Source organism: Nuphar pumila, chromosome 8, assembly GCF_984573655.1.
Source record: "Nuphar pumila chromosome 8, dmNupPumi1.hap1.1, whole genome shotgun sequence".
Taxonomy (NCBI): Eukaryota; Viridiplantae; Streptophyta; class Magnoliopsida; order Nymphaeales; family Nymphaeaceae; genus Nuphar; species Nuphar pumila.
This window is the reverse complement of record NC_143256.1, coordinates 23,384,888-23,399,502: the sequence shown is the minus strand read 5'-3', so window position 1 is coordinate 23,399,502 and position 14,615 is coordinate 23,384,888. Positions and strand designations below refer to the sequence as shown.

Here is a 14,615-nt window from a genome sequence, read left to right as displayed (position 1 = left end):
GAAGATTAGCTTCAATGCTTCAGATATGGAAAACAAATACAAAACAAGCATATCTTCACCAAAAAACAGAGACATACAACCATCAAACCAAATAAATTCTACATGGTAAGGAGTTGCCACATGGGTATGGGTATGGGTATGGGTACGGAGGGATGGATTATGGGAGTGTGTGACTTGAAATATTGATTGGTCCATGCAGATATATTATCTGCCACATTGGAATTTGTAAACAAATGTGTCTCTGTTCGAACCGCCGCCGCCCTACGGAGCAAGAGGATAGGCTGGTTCCCTTGAGGAGAATCTCTTCTATGATCATACATGAATCATGTCATGCATGAATAGGCTTCCTAAAATCTAGTATAATAAGTGATGTGGCATGATCCAGATTTGTCCTACGGAGGGTAGGACATAAAAGTTTCAAAAAATAAGGGTATGGATATATATATATATATATAAAGAGAGAGAGAGAGAGTGGGTCTAGAACAAGTGTGAATCTATATTAGGGTCCATTCTTAATCTAGATCCACTTTTTTAATAAAAAGGTGGACGGGTTTCGACCGAGAGGGCATGAAATCCCCCTTCCCCCCTCTCTCTCTCTTAGTTTGGGTCTATTAGCACGTGAGATCCATATCTAGATCACGCGTGACGTAATACAAACCCGTCACTCCCCATCACATCAACTGTGATTCACCGATAACATTTCCTGCATTGTCTATTGTATTTTACAATATATATTGTTCCTAAAATACCCTTTATCATTGTTCTTGTATTTTATTTAAATAAAGGTATTTTAGTAAAGATGTATTTTAGTGTAAAAAGGGAATATAAATAGTCTCTATGAGGCACGATTTTCCTGTTTTTGGAATCGTGTGAATTCAGCCCACAACTCTATTGTTTTCCTTTCTTCCTATAAAGGATTCATAAACCCTAATTTTATCATGGGTCTAGATCAAGTGTGGATCTATATTAGGGTCTACACTTGACCCAGACCCACCTTTTACAATAAAAAGTAGTGGGCTTACGAACCCCGCCCCGCCCTCTCTCTCTCTCACTTGTCTTCTTTTTCCTTCTCTTTCTTCTTCCTCCTCTTCCTCTTTCTTGTTCTTTTTCTTCCTCCTTGACTTTCGAAACAAAAAAAGGTTGGGTAAGGGTTAGACCTGAGCCGATCCGGACCAGCATGTTAGTGCCCGCACCCATGACGGGCCGTGTCGACATGGGTACGGCAAACAAGTAGCCATGTCTATGTGACATAGGTAAGGAGGAACTTCCAAATTCTCTGAATTTACCATCTTTGTAAACTCTTAAGTCTTAAATCTAATCATAAATTGAAGAATGATTAAAGAATCATAATCATGCTTCATTTACATATGGTATTTGAATGAGAACCTTTTAGCTAGCTCATCCTTCTCTAACAAAGGTTAGTAGCAGGGAGAATATTAAAAGACTAACTTTACTATTAAGAGTCTAAAGACAATTTTTAATGGAACGAATTTTTTATAGACACTATAACTGAACACCTTGTCTTCCCATTCTTGCACTAAATTCTTCTCTTTCCAACACTTGTACTAAAGAATTGGCACAGTCCTATCTAGTCCCATACACGAGAATTGGTATGTGATAAACCAAGGACTCGTGTACTATCAATTCTACCCTCTCAAGATGCTTTAGTGTAAGTCCATGCCTCTGATGCTTACTGCTTGCAGAATACACATCATGGCTTGTGCTCACAAGCTTCAGAGGCAAACTATAGGGGCAAGATTTCATGGCACCATGACAAGGCTCAGTTTCTGGTTAGTCATCTACAGTCATCCGAAGCCACTCACATTCAGACCAACCATTACAGCCACATTTATAAAATTATGGTATAAGAATCTAGCAAGGGTACAATAAATATGATTTAGGAACATCAAAACAAATCTGTCAACAATTGACTAAGTGAAACAATGGTATATCATCTACAGTGAAGAAATTAAGTTAATTGAATATGGCACATATGTAGCACGTGTTAATGGAAACAAAAACAAAAATACATACCAAGATAAGTGACTGTCTGTGTATCCGTTGTAAGGCATGTGTCCAACACCTGAGAATTTCTGCTACATCAACAACAGGCTGAATCCTACCACCTCTATCATCAATACGTGGAGTACCTTCATCGCTTGTTTGGGAATGAATTTGTTCAGAACTGCTTTTCTGCTTTTCTCTATTTACACTTGAAGTTGGCACATCTTGATCTTCAGACTCTTCAGCATGTTTCAAGTCACCAGATTGGATAGACAGAATGTCTGGAGCTAGCTGAGAACTTTGATCCATAGCTGCAAGCAAAGATGATCCAGATATTCGATACCTGATCATGAAATCATCCACACAATTACAAAATGGTGATATTATGAGAATACAATAACATAAAATGGAGAAAACTTCCAATAAATAAAAAAAGAAACGGAGGCATACCGATGCTCACGATGTGCTATCAAGTCCTCAATGGGCCCTGATGCAAGAACTTCATGCTGACCTTCACATAGAAGAAGCAAATAACAAAATAAGGCCTTCCAATTGTATTTACAGTGGCCGATGGTAGTCTTCTATGTTTCACAATGAAACTGCAAGCAGTAAACCCAGCTGCAGCAAATGCATTAACTGGATGAAAGAAATGAACGTACTGTATAATGCCAAAACTGGCAAGGTCACCACAAGGAGTAACCACGCCTGTGGGAGGTCATTTATGGAGTGAATGACCACATAGATTCTTGAAAAGTTTATTTCAATAGAGGCAATGATTCCCAAAAACCTCGAACCTATTAAGCTGATGTAGAGGTAGTTTGGTGCAAATTGCTTCATAAAAAGAACGCCATCAAACATTTTGGTTGTAGTGTCAGTTTTTATGTTTGAATTTCGGTCTATAGGTGACTTTAGGAACGTAAAGCATAAGAGAGAGCATCTATTTTCCTAATTGAAGCAACCAAACTTGTACTTTTATTCCATTTTTTACTATACATTAAAAACCTTAGGAAACAAAAAATGGATCACCTTCCATCGATTGGTATGCTACTAGGAGGATCTGTAGAGCTAGTAATGCTTAACGAAACATTCAAAGGGTATTATGGCCACAGAAATATCATTATAGCTTCCAGCATAAACATTAACAGATAGGAGCCCTGATGAAGCATTCATCATTTAATAATATTAAAAAGCCTCGCCATTTACCATTCTACTTCACTTGCATTTTATTTATTATTTTGCAAGCCATCATAACAGTTTCAAAAGCAGGGTCGACATGACCTTCATGCACATAACATGTGAGTACCTGGCATACCCATTATCCCATAGCAGAACTGAGATTACAGTGAAAAGTACAGATTTTTACCTCTGAATTTTCATGCAATAATTATTGGCATCAAGCATTTACCAATATGTTATAGCAAAACAGTTTCCAAACATCAAAAAGGCACAAATTGTATAACTAGGAATTTATTCTGGGTACTCTTCTACCAAAAAAAGCAATTATCTTTGTTACTCACATCTACGAGACAGCAAAGAATCCCATAGGCGAGTTGCTTTAGAAACAAGATGAGAATTTTGATCAAGCGAACTTGTTATACGCCCATCCCAAAGTTCACCTTCCAACTTTACTTTGTTTCTCAGATCATGCAACTTTTCTAATTCTTGCTGCAAATAAGCCTAAAACAGAAAAAGGGAAACACAAAATTAGTTTCACAGAAGGAAAGTAAAAATATTTTCTGATCAAAATTTACCTAAATCAATGAAACATGATAAAGCAATTCGTATCAAGAAACTTAAGATACACTTTACCTCCTCAGCACAAAGACTACGGAACTCAGAAGTCATGTCATGAGCTAAACTTGACCATGTAGCCTGTCTGCATACAGCAGTATTTGCATTTTTCAAGAACTTCCTTCTTTCAAGAGCTATCCTCGCCTGTCCAATATGCATCTCTAGTTAAGGCATGATGAGATCACCAACCTAAAAATTGCTGGTGGGAAGGGAAAAAAGCCAACTTTATGGTGCAATACATGGTCTAAAAACCTGGTGGTTTGACCCAATGGCTGTCCAGGTCAACCAAGTCAATCCTCCTAATGGGTCAAGCCAGTTGGTTGACCCAGCCTGCACATATCTAGACATGTTTTCATTTTTTTAGGTTTAATTATACATGATTAACGTAATAATTAAAAATTAAGAAAAGGAATTTAGCTGTTTTATTTAGACATGAACCTATCCTCATGTTAATTTTCATTAAAATCTAGTATTTCATCCATTCTAATTACTATTATTTTCTGTTTTAGGTTTTGACAGTGCTTTTACATTGAAAATCTTCATTATTTTATCCATGCCACAATTGCACAAATGAAGTTCTCCTTATGACAGTGAAGTTTAGACATCATACTAATTAGTTGATTGTGATGCTTTATGTAATAGTGTGATGACTCATAAACATGAACTTACTTTCTACAATTCTTTTTTTTTTTGTACTTTAGATGTTAGCTTCATCTCTAAATGTTACCTATAATAATTACTTACATGTCAATAATGTTATGTTCATAGATAATTTTGTCATTACACACAATTCTTTAATATATTTATACTATTTTCATATATAAAACAGTAGTTAACAAAACCAGGACAAGTCTCAAGTCAAGTGGAAGTGGCTCGAGTCATAAGTCACCAAGTTTTCGAACTATGGTGCAACATTGTACAATATTACATATATGCCAACCAAAGTTACCGGAAACGCCAAAGAAAGTGGGGAAGCACGCTTCGAAAGCGCGAAACATTGCGCTTCCGAAATGTGCTGGGAAGCACAATTTTTTTTGGAAAGTGCACTTTCCAATTTAGGGGAAACACACTTCCCATTTTGGGAAACGTGCTTCCCATTTAAGGGAAGCACGCTTCCCCCTCGCTTCCCCCTTTTTTCTTTTCTTTTTTGTATTTTATTTTTATTTTTATTTTTATTTTTATTTTTACTTTCACTTTTACTTTTATTCTTATTCTTATTCTTATTCTTATTTTTTCTCTTTTTTCGCTTCCCCTTCGCTTCCTAGGTCACTTCCAGTTCGCTTCCTAGGTCGCTTCCGAGACGATTCCTAATTCGCTTCTAAGTCGTCCCACGCTTCCTGCTTCCTAAAATTTTGAAAGTGTCTCGCTTCCCGCTTCCGCTTTCCGTATCGCTTCCCGCTCCCGCTTCCTCGACTGATGCCAACCAATTCTATAGGTGCATGAAAAAATACATATATTTATTAGGTATAAAAGTTGGAGAGTATAATCAACAACAAGCACTTAAATTCAATGATTGATCATTTGAATTTAGCTACCAAAATATCAAATACAGCAACGTGAACATGGCGCTAAGCATGTACATCATCAAAGAACAAAATAAAATAAAAAACTATGCTAAACAACATTTCAGAAACCTGAAAAGAGAAAAAATATATAGTACAAAAAGTGAATGTCAAAGTGCAAAAATAGACCATCTTAAGAAAGGCTTTTCTCAAACCCATGGCAGACACAGACTTTACACTATCATAAGTTGCCTATAAATGTTGACTCACTATCAGACTGCAACTTATCACTAAGTTGCCTATTAATGCTTATGCTGATAATATGAGTTGCCTTAGTCTTGATACTCTTGACTATAGAGGTATTAGAAATTTAAATACAACACCAAGCTTTTCATCAATTTGCTTCACAAAAGACGGTGGTTGGCACTGTTGCAAAGACAAAGGGGTGGGTGGCAAGCTGTCACATAGGTGCAGCTGCAGGGGTGCCAGGAGTACACGTATAGTGTTATTTTACATACAGATGAAGATGCGAGACTTTCAAAAAACTTGGGTGCAGGGGTGCCAGGAGTATACATATAGTCTCATTTTACACACAATTTTATGCTAATAAAACAAAAACAATTATCATCACCAGAACCCAGTGCTAGAAATACACGTGACGGTATTATGGGTATTTCTCTGTGTTGTAAATCAGTTCATACAAAAAGGGTATTATTGTATTTTGTCATGTACTTTTTCTCACTTAATATATATTCAAGAGATGGGTCCCTGCTAGATCTCATCGGTTTTCTTGCCCCTTTGCTAAATCAGATCTGGTCACGTCAGACCAGACGCTTTTCTCTTCATAACCCTATTCTTTTCTTTCTTCTCTATTTTCTTTGTGCAGCAGGACACACAAACCGAGGGACGTAGCAGTCTTCACATGGTATCAAAGCAGGTCGAGGCACCACCATCAGGTCGTGATTTTCTTCTTCTTCATTTCTTCTAATTTCAAATCTGGTCATGTCAGATCAGATTTCCTTATCTCTCCCTTTTTCAAAATCGATCTAATCATACTAGATTAGATCTCATCGGTTTTCTTGCCCCTTTGCTAAATCAGATCTGGTCACGTCAGACCAGACGCTTTTCTCTTCATAACCCTATTCCAGTTACGTCAAATATGATTTGATTTGATCAGATCTGATTTGACGTCTCTAAATCTTCATCATTTCCTTCATTTATTTCAAGTTGATTTAATCATTAATTATATTCTTTTTCTTTTCCTCTACCTAATTCGTTACATCAGCCTTTATTTCAAACTTGTTTTATTTCATATCAGAATCTACAAATCTCAGCATGAATACCCACCTTCCTTCTATTTGACGTTTTTCCTTAAACCCAAATCAACTTTTGGACCCAACAAAGTCACTTTTAACATTTGAAAATATCGAGGAGTCATCGGACTACATACAACTTTCTGAATCCAACGAAAAAAAAGCTTTGTTATTTCACATTCAGATTCATATTCAGACTTTGTTTTGGGTGGGCCTTTATCAGATTCATATTTAGTTTTGTTTGTTTTGGGTCATTATCGCATTACCTTCTCTCCTCTTGTTTCATTATCTTCTTCTCAGTCACTCATTTCCTCCTTTCTCAACCAACTTGTGACTGATAAGTTGGATGAAATCAATTTCATAACCTGGAAAAAGCAGATTATCCCATTCATCTGCAGTTATGACCTGACGGGACACCTCGATGGATCCATTGCTGCCCCCTTGGAATTCGTTCTAGCCAACAAAGAAAAGTTGAAGGAAAAGGAGGAGACAACAAAAGATGGTGACTCTGATCAGATTATCTATGTTAGAAACCTGGCATATATTGCTTGGTTCAAAAGTGATCAGATGGTTGTAGAGTTCATCATGGCGACTCTCTCTAGACAAGTTCATTTGCACACTCTAACAGGGGTGTCAGTAAAGGAGCTTTGGGATGTATTGCACAAATGGTATGAGCAAATTTTCACTCCTAAGGTATATCATCTCAAGTTTGAATTTGGATTATTGAAGAGAAGAAATAGTAGTGTAGCAGATTTTCTTAATCGAGTGAAATATCAGTCATAGGGAACCCTGTGACAAATGAAGATGTGTGTAGCCAAACTCTTTGTGAATTGGATGATGAATACAATATGTTCAAGGCGATGTATATGGGTCTTGAGAAAATAGGTAATTTCGACAAGCTGAAGTCCATGTTATTTGAATTTGAATCAAATTTTGGCATCTCGGCAAAGGATTCTAATCCAAATTATGAGGTAATGATGGCTGCCACCTCAAATCGTGGATGAGGACGAAGCCGAAATCAATATGACAACAGAAATGCAGGGCTTCTTCCTAATCCTAATGCTACCAATACAAGCGGAAATCATTAGAATATCACATGCCAGATGTGTAGAAAGCAGGAACATTTGTAATCCAATTGTTATTGGGAGTATGTTCACACATACCGCCCTCCTAGAGTTACCTATCCAGCTCGGTTTTGCCAGTTTGCACCACAGGTCAGCAATGTGAATAGGGAAAAGGCACACGACCAACTATGTTCAATGCAACTGTTGGTTCGGGTTCTTCTTTTCCTCAGTCACATAATCAGGACATAGACTCATTAAGTGCATCCTTTTTTAATCAATTTAACTCTTGTATTTTCTTTTGTTCTTCTTTCGTTTCTGTGAAGGACATTCACACGAAGTAGAACCTCGTTAAAGGAAAGAGATGCAGAGGGTTGTACATCCTCAATGAAGCTCCTGTTGGTCGGTCTCAAATTCTAGTATCAAAAGAAGTTGTCCTTAATAATGATGTCTTACTGTGGCACAAGCGATTGGGTCATTGTAATTCTGTTTTTCTTGAGATTTTATGTAATAAAGGGCCTATTCCTTTAAAGAATAAGTCCATTGTTCGTTCTATATTATGCATTCAATGTCGAGTCAGTAAGAGCCATGAGCTCCCATTTGGTATTTCTAATAAAACAGCTTTATTTCCTCTTGAGTTGATACATTTTGATGTTTGGAGTTTGCACCCGTGATGTCCTTGTCTAAATCTTGTTTCTATGTAATTTTTGTGAATGATTTTTCTCGTTATACTTGGATCTATTTTTTGAAATCTAAAGATCAAGAATTCTTTGAACCTCACCGAGGACATGGCATTGGATAGAAATGGTTGGAGGAGAAGGATTCATGTGGAAGACCCAGAATGATTTTCTTTTTTGGTTCATATCGCCGACCCCAATTGTTTTGGGTGAAGGCGTAGTAGTTGTTGTTGTTGTTGTAAAGATCAAGAATTCTGTCTTTCAAAAGTTCAAAGCCCTTCTTGAAAATCAGTTTTCTTACAAAATATTATGTTTTTGTAGTTACGGTGGTGGTGAGTTTGTGTTTGTGGCCTTTTCCAATTATCTTGATGATCATGGGATCAAAGGTGAGTTGTCTTGTCCATGAACCTCTCAGCAGAATGGGGTGGCTGAAAGAAAGCATTGATACATATTGAGACAACACTCACCCTTATGGAGGAATCTAAAATTCAGCTTAGTTTGTGGATTGAGGTCTTCCACACATCTCAGAAATCTCAGAAATTCCTTTAGCTAATTTAGTTTAAATTTTGAGATTTTTTGAAACTAAAAAAATATTTTTTGATTTTGTTTAATTAGGTATCAGGTTCTACAGATTCGGATAGTTCTAGTACTCATTAGGGTCCACTTTGGGTACTACAAGATGTAGAGGTATTTGTTAAATTGTATCTCCTATGTACATATATTTTTATATGTATATAACGAGAGATACATATACATATATGTATATGTATCTATATATATATATATATATTCACTTCATGTAACCCTCAAGGGTATTTTTGTCTTTGGTTCTATTTTACGCATATTTACATTTGTAAATATGTTTGTAATTTTTTTCTTTTTCTTTTTCTTTTTCTTTTTCTTTTTCTTTTTCTCTTTTCTTTTTTTTTTTCTTTTTTATTTGTTGACTTAATCAACCTTGGGGGGGGGGGGGTCCAACACTAGTCGTTAGACCTCTCCAACGGTTAGATTTCTAACCGTTGGAGGGGCTCCAACGACTAGTGGGAGCCCCTCCAAGGCTTCCTCTCCTCTGTAAAAGGGGTTGAACCCCTATTGTAAAATCATCCAATGTTTGGAGCATTGTTCTCCAGCTTGTTCAATAAGATTCTTTATATTTTTGCATTTGGGTTCTCTTTTTGTATCTTTGTATACATTGTTTTAAGTTATGTCACATGGGTGCGGGTGCGGGTGCGACACGGGTGCAGCGCAATTTCAAAAATTTTGGACACGAGGACTCGGCTATATATATATATATATATATATATATATATATATATATATATATATATATATATATATATATATATATATATATATATAATTCTAGTAAACAATTAAAATTAAGGTAAACACATCTATGGGCCATAATTAAAGGAAAAAAAACTTGAAACTATGATCTTGTGAAATGGTCCATAATCTGTATTGGTCCAATTTTTGAAATGACCCCTTTACTGTAGCATTCACATCTTTGTGATCTGTTCAGTTTTGACATTCAAATGTTTAAACTTTATACGTTAACAGTTGCACAGACTGTGCAATGCAGTGACTGTGCAGTTGCACAGTCTGCTGCATTGCATAGTCTGGTTATATATATATATTTTTTTTTTCAAAGATATATAAAAAATGATTTTTTTGTTTTTTGTCCTAAAAATGGACATTTTTGGACTCGGTCAAAGTTGACCGAGTCCAAAATGTGGACGGACTCGGCCTCGACTCATTGACCGAGTCCGGGCCGAGTCTGAAGCCGCACCCATGTCGGGCCATGTCAACTCGGGTGCGGCGCCTCCCTAGCCGAGTCCGTGTGACATAGGTTCTAAGTGTTCTTGTGCCTTTGTGCACCTCTCCTTTTGTGGTGGTTGTGCGTATTTAGCACTATATCTCTTTTGAGATATTTTCACATGGTATCAATGAAAAGGTTGGATATTGAAAATCGCGTGATTCTTTGTGCCTCATAAAGCGTGCCTTTGGCTTATTGGTGATTGAAGTAAGAACTTCTCTTCGATCAATATTTTGGAAGATTCTTACCACAAGAAAGACTTAAGAATCCTTTGTGGTACGTATATATTCTTCATTCTTCTATCTCTAATGGCTGAAAAAGAGTCTCACTTTTCACTTGGCTTCAAATTAAATGGCTCCAAGTACCATGTTTGGGCCGGTAATATGGAGGCTCACATTAAGGGGAAAGGTCTTTAAGGATATGCTAAAGGAACCATTCCCGAACCCGAACCTAAGATCACCATTATTGATAAGGGTGAAATAAAGGTTCTTGATGGCGAAGAAATAGAAAAAACTTTTGAAGAATATAACAAAACATGAAGAATGGGAGATGGAAAATTACAAAATTCTCTCATGGTTCTTTTCTTCTGTTGAAACGAAAATAAATGCCAATATTTTGAAGTTCAAGAAAGCCTTTTAAGTATGGGAATATCTTGAAAGAATATATACTTCGAGAGATTTGTCCCATAAATATTACCTCCAAAAGAAGGCATTAACCTTTCAACAAGGGAAAATGTCCGTTAGAGAATATTTTGCCGAGCTATCTACCATTTGGGATGAACTTGCTCTTCAAAAACCTAAATGGAGTGGAGAGGCTATTGAATTAAGGGCCAAACAACTTGAAGAGGATCACTTCTTCAACTTTTTAAACGGGCTTAGACCCGAATTCAAGCAACCTAGGTACTCTCTCTTGTCTTCTTTCTCTTCTCCTCTGTTGGAAGATGTACTTACCAAGCTAAGTAGAGAAGAAAGTCGATTGGGGATGAATAAAACCAATCAAAGTGTGTTGGCCGTTCCCTCTAAAGATGAAGATGAGGGTGCTTATGTCGTCTCTAGACCGGGGAATAATGTCAAAACATATAAACCCCCTCACTTCAACAAAAATCGAGGAAGAGAAAATGGTGGACAATATGGAAGAAGAGATTATAGCAAAATCATATGTCACTTTTGCAAAGAACCGGGTCACATTAAACCGGTATGTCCTAAATGAAAAAAGATGGTGGCTATGTCTACAACTTTCCAACAATACAAGGAGGAAGGACCGTCAACTTCCAACAATGTTACATTATCTGTAAATCAAATAATGGAAGCTCTTCAACCTCTCCTCAAGGGATCCGTTTCCGGAGCCGCCATGTCCACCTTCTCTCCTCCTGGTAAGATTTCTTGGCTCTTAGACTCGGGTGCATCCTTTCATATGACTCCAAATGTTTTTGCACTTTCTAAATATTCAAAAAATTTGTCACACTCTTTTGTTTCTACGGTGGATGGGGCTTCTCTTGAAATAAAGGGAATTGGAGATTTTAAAAGTCAAGGTTTTTTTGTTCCTAAAGTTAGATTTAATCCGAAAATTAAATTTAAATTTGTTTTTCGTCTCTCAACTATCGGATCATGGGTGTGATATCAAATTCTCATCAAATAAATGTTGGATACAGGATCGTCGGTCCGGGAAGTTGATTGGAGAAGGCTCTAGGAAGGGAGATCTATACTTTATGAAATTTCTTCAAATTCCAAAACACTCTTTTTGTAATGTTGCCCAACATAAGGATATAAATGTTTGGCATAAACGCCTTGGGCATCCAAATATTTTCAAGCTTTCTTATTTACATTTTACCAAAACTTTATGTAAAGACAACTTCAATTGTAATGATTGTATTCTTGGTAAAATGAGAAGCTTACCATTTGGACAAAGAACTATGTTTTCAACTAAGCCTTTTGAAATTGTGCATTCGGATGTATGGAGACCGGCACCCGTTATGTCTAAGGAAGGGTTTTCATATTATGTTATTTATGTTGATGGTTTTTCAAGATATAGTTGGATCTACTTCCTCAAGCATAAACATAAGGTGTTCTCTACCTTTAAGGTTTTCCATATGATGATACAAAACCAATTTAATAGTAAATTACAAATTTTTAGAACCGATTCCGGGAGAAAATATCTTTCAAATGATTTCAAAAGTTATATTGAAAATAATGGAATTATTCATCAAAGGTCTTGTCCCAAAACTCCTCAACAAAATGGATTAGCCGAACGAAAACAAACATATAATAGAAACTACAAGAACCTTACTTATTTCTCAAAAAATTCCAAAAAAGATTTTGGGTCGAAGCAGCTCTTGCATCGGTTTACCTCATAAATTGACTTCCATCCAAAAATTTGAACCAAATAACCCCTTTTGAAATCTTATATAAAAAGGAACCCGACTACAATAGACTAAGAATTTTTTGTTGTAAATGTTTTGTCCTCACCGACAAAAATGATAAATTATCTCCTAAAGCTATTCCTTGTGCATTTTTGGGTTATTCGGAAACACAAAAAGGTTTTAGATGTTATGTTATTAAAAATGACAAACTATATGTTTCAAGAAACGTGATCTTTTTAGAGAACATAAGTGGTTTTGAAGAACACAAAGCTCATGAAGATAATGTCGATTACTCTTTCTTGTTTGAACTATTATCTAGAAATGAAGATTTTTTTAGTGATGATAAAGTAAATGAGGATGAGGGTAGAAGTGAAAGTACTCCACAACCCATCCAACATGAAGAAGAAATGATAGTTGAACCAATCACCTATACACAGAGATAAAAGTACATTTAGAAGTGCAATAGAAAAATATAGTGACCCTAGTGAATCTTCTAACCAATCTCGAAGAACCGAAAGATCTAGGAAAAATCCTTCTAGATTTATATCCTATGAGTCCTTTTCTCCAAAGCATAGGGCATGTCTTAGTGCCATTCACTCCTACCAAGAACCTAGAAATTTTGGAGAAGCTAAGGAAAGAATAGAGTGGAGGGACGCCATGGATAACGAGCTTAGAGCCCTCAACAAATCTAAAACTTGGGTTTTTCAAGATCTCCTAAAAGAAAAGAAATCAATAGGATGTAGATGGGTTTATAAAGTCAAAACCAAGAGTGATGGCACTCTTGAGAGATATAAAGCTTGCCTTGTCGCTAAAGGATATAGTCAAGAATACGGCATTGATTACGAAGAAACTTTTGCCCCTGTTGCACGAATGGTCACTGTTAGGTGTTTGATCACCATTGCCTCTATTAAAAACTGGAACATTTATCAAATGGATATCAAAAATGTTTTTTTAAACGGGGACCTTAATGAAGAAGTATATATGGATGTTCCTCCCAGCTTGGATGTTCCAAAGGAAAAAGTCTTTCGTTTGCAAAAAGTTCTTTATGGTTTAAAACAAGCTCTTAAGGCTTGGTATGATCGATTTAATGAAGTAATGGTTCAAAATGGTTTTGTTTCATGCTACACTGACACTGCTCTGTTTGTTAAAAGGTTTGATGCAGGTATTGTGATTTTACTACTTTATGTTGATGATATGTTGATAACAGGTAGTGACATAAAGGGCATCAAAGGTATTAAAAATATTTTGAAAGAAAGATTGAAATGTCAAATTTGGGGTATCTAACTTATTTTCTTGGTATTGAGGTAGTCTATTCTCATAGAGGCTATTTTTTGTCTCAAACTAAACTTGCATGTGAGATTCTTGACAGATCTGGTATTACTGATGATAAAATTTGTGAAACTCCTGAAATTGTGGGATCAAAGATGAAAATCGATGATGGGATTCCGTTGAAGAATCCTACCCCCTACCGGAAACTTGTGGGGTCCCTAATGTATCTAAGCATCACAAAGCCAGACATCTCACATGTCGTTCACACTGCAAGCCAGTCCCAACATGCTCCTACATCCGTTCATATGGGCGTTGTTCTCCAAGTTGTCAAATACATAAGGAGAACTATCAACAAGGGAGTTTTTCTTTCCTCATCCTCTGAATTAAATTTGATTGCATATACTGACTCTGATTGGGGAGGTAACCCAAATAACCGTCACTCCATTACAGGTTTTTGTATTTTTTTAGGTGAATCACTAATCTCATGGAGATGTAAGAAACAACAAAAGGTGTCTTTGTCATCCACAAAAGCAGAATATCGAGCCATGGCTTCTACAACTATGGAAATTGTGTAAATTCATCAACTGTTACAGGATGCGGGGATTCAGGTTCAAGGACCCACTAAGTTATGTTGTAATAATAAGAGTGCAATCTACATTGTCAAAAATCACACATTTCATGAACGCACAAAGCATATTGAGATGGACTGCCACTACGTTAGAGAAGTATACTTGCAAAGAATTATAGATCTTCTATACATGACTTCAGAATATCAATTGGTAGATTTTTTCACCAAGGCTCTATGCTCTACTAGATTCAATTT

The 14,615-nt window shown here is 36.4% G+C and overlaps 1 protein-coding gene across 2 annotated transcripts in view; it reads right to left on the bottom strand.

Annotated features, from left to right (window-relative positions):
* The window catches only part of LOC149829798 (AUGMIN subunit 6-like), a 69,615-nt gene that overhangs the window by 14,845 nt on the left and 40,155 nt on the right, over positions 1 to 14,615 (bottom strand). For both annotated transcript variants that reach the window (XR_016433596.1, XM_090015634.1), the window contains exons 5-8: positions 3,814 to 3,939; positions 3,522 to 3,681; positions 2,455 to 2,515; positions 2,035 to 2,347 (exon numbers count right to left, since the gene is read on the bottom strand). Coding sequence is in view for 1 of the 2 variants with exons in the window: in XM_090015634.1 (XP_089871760.1) it covers positions 2,035 to 2,347; positions 2,455 to 2,515; positions 3,522 to 3,681; positions 3,814 to 3,939 (660 nt within the window). In the remaining variant the exon portion in view is untranslated. The remainder of the gene's footprint in view (positions 1 to 2,034; positions 2,348 to 2,454; positions 2,516 to 3,521; positions 3,682 to 3,813; positions 3,940 to 14,615) is intronic.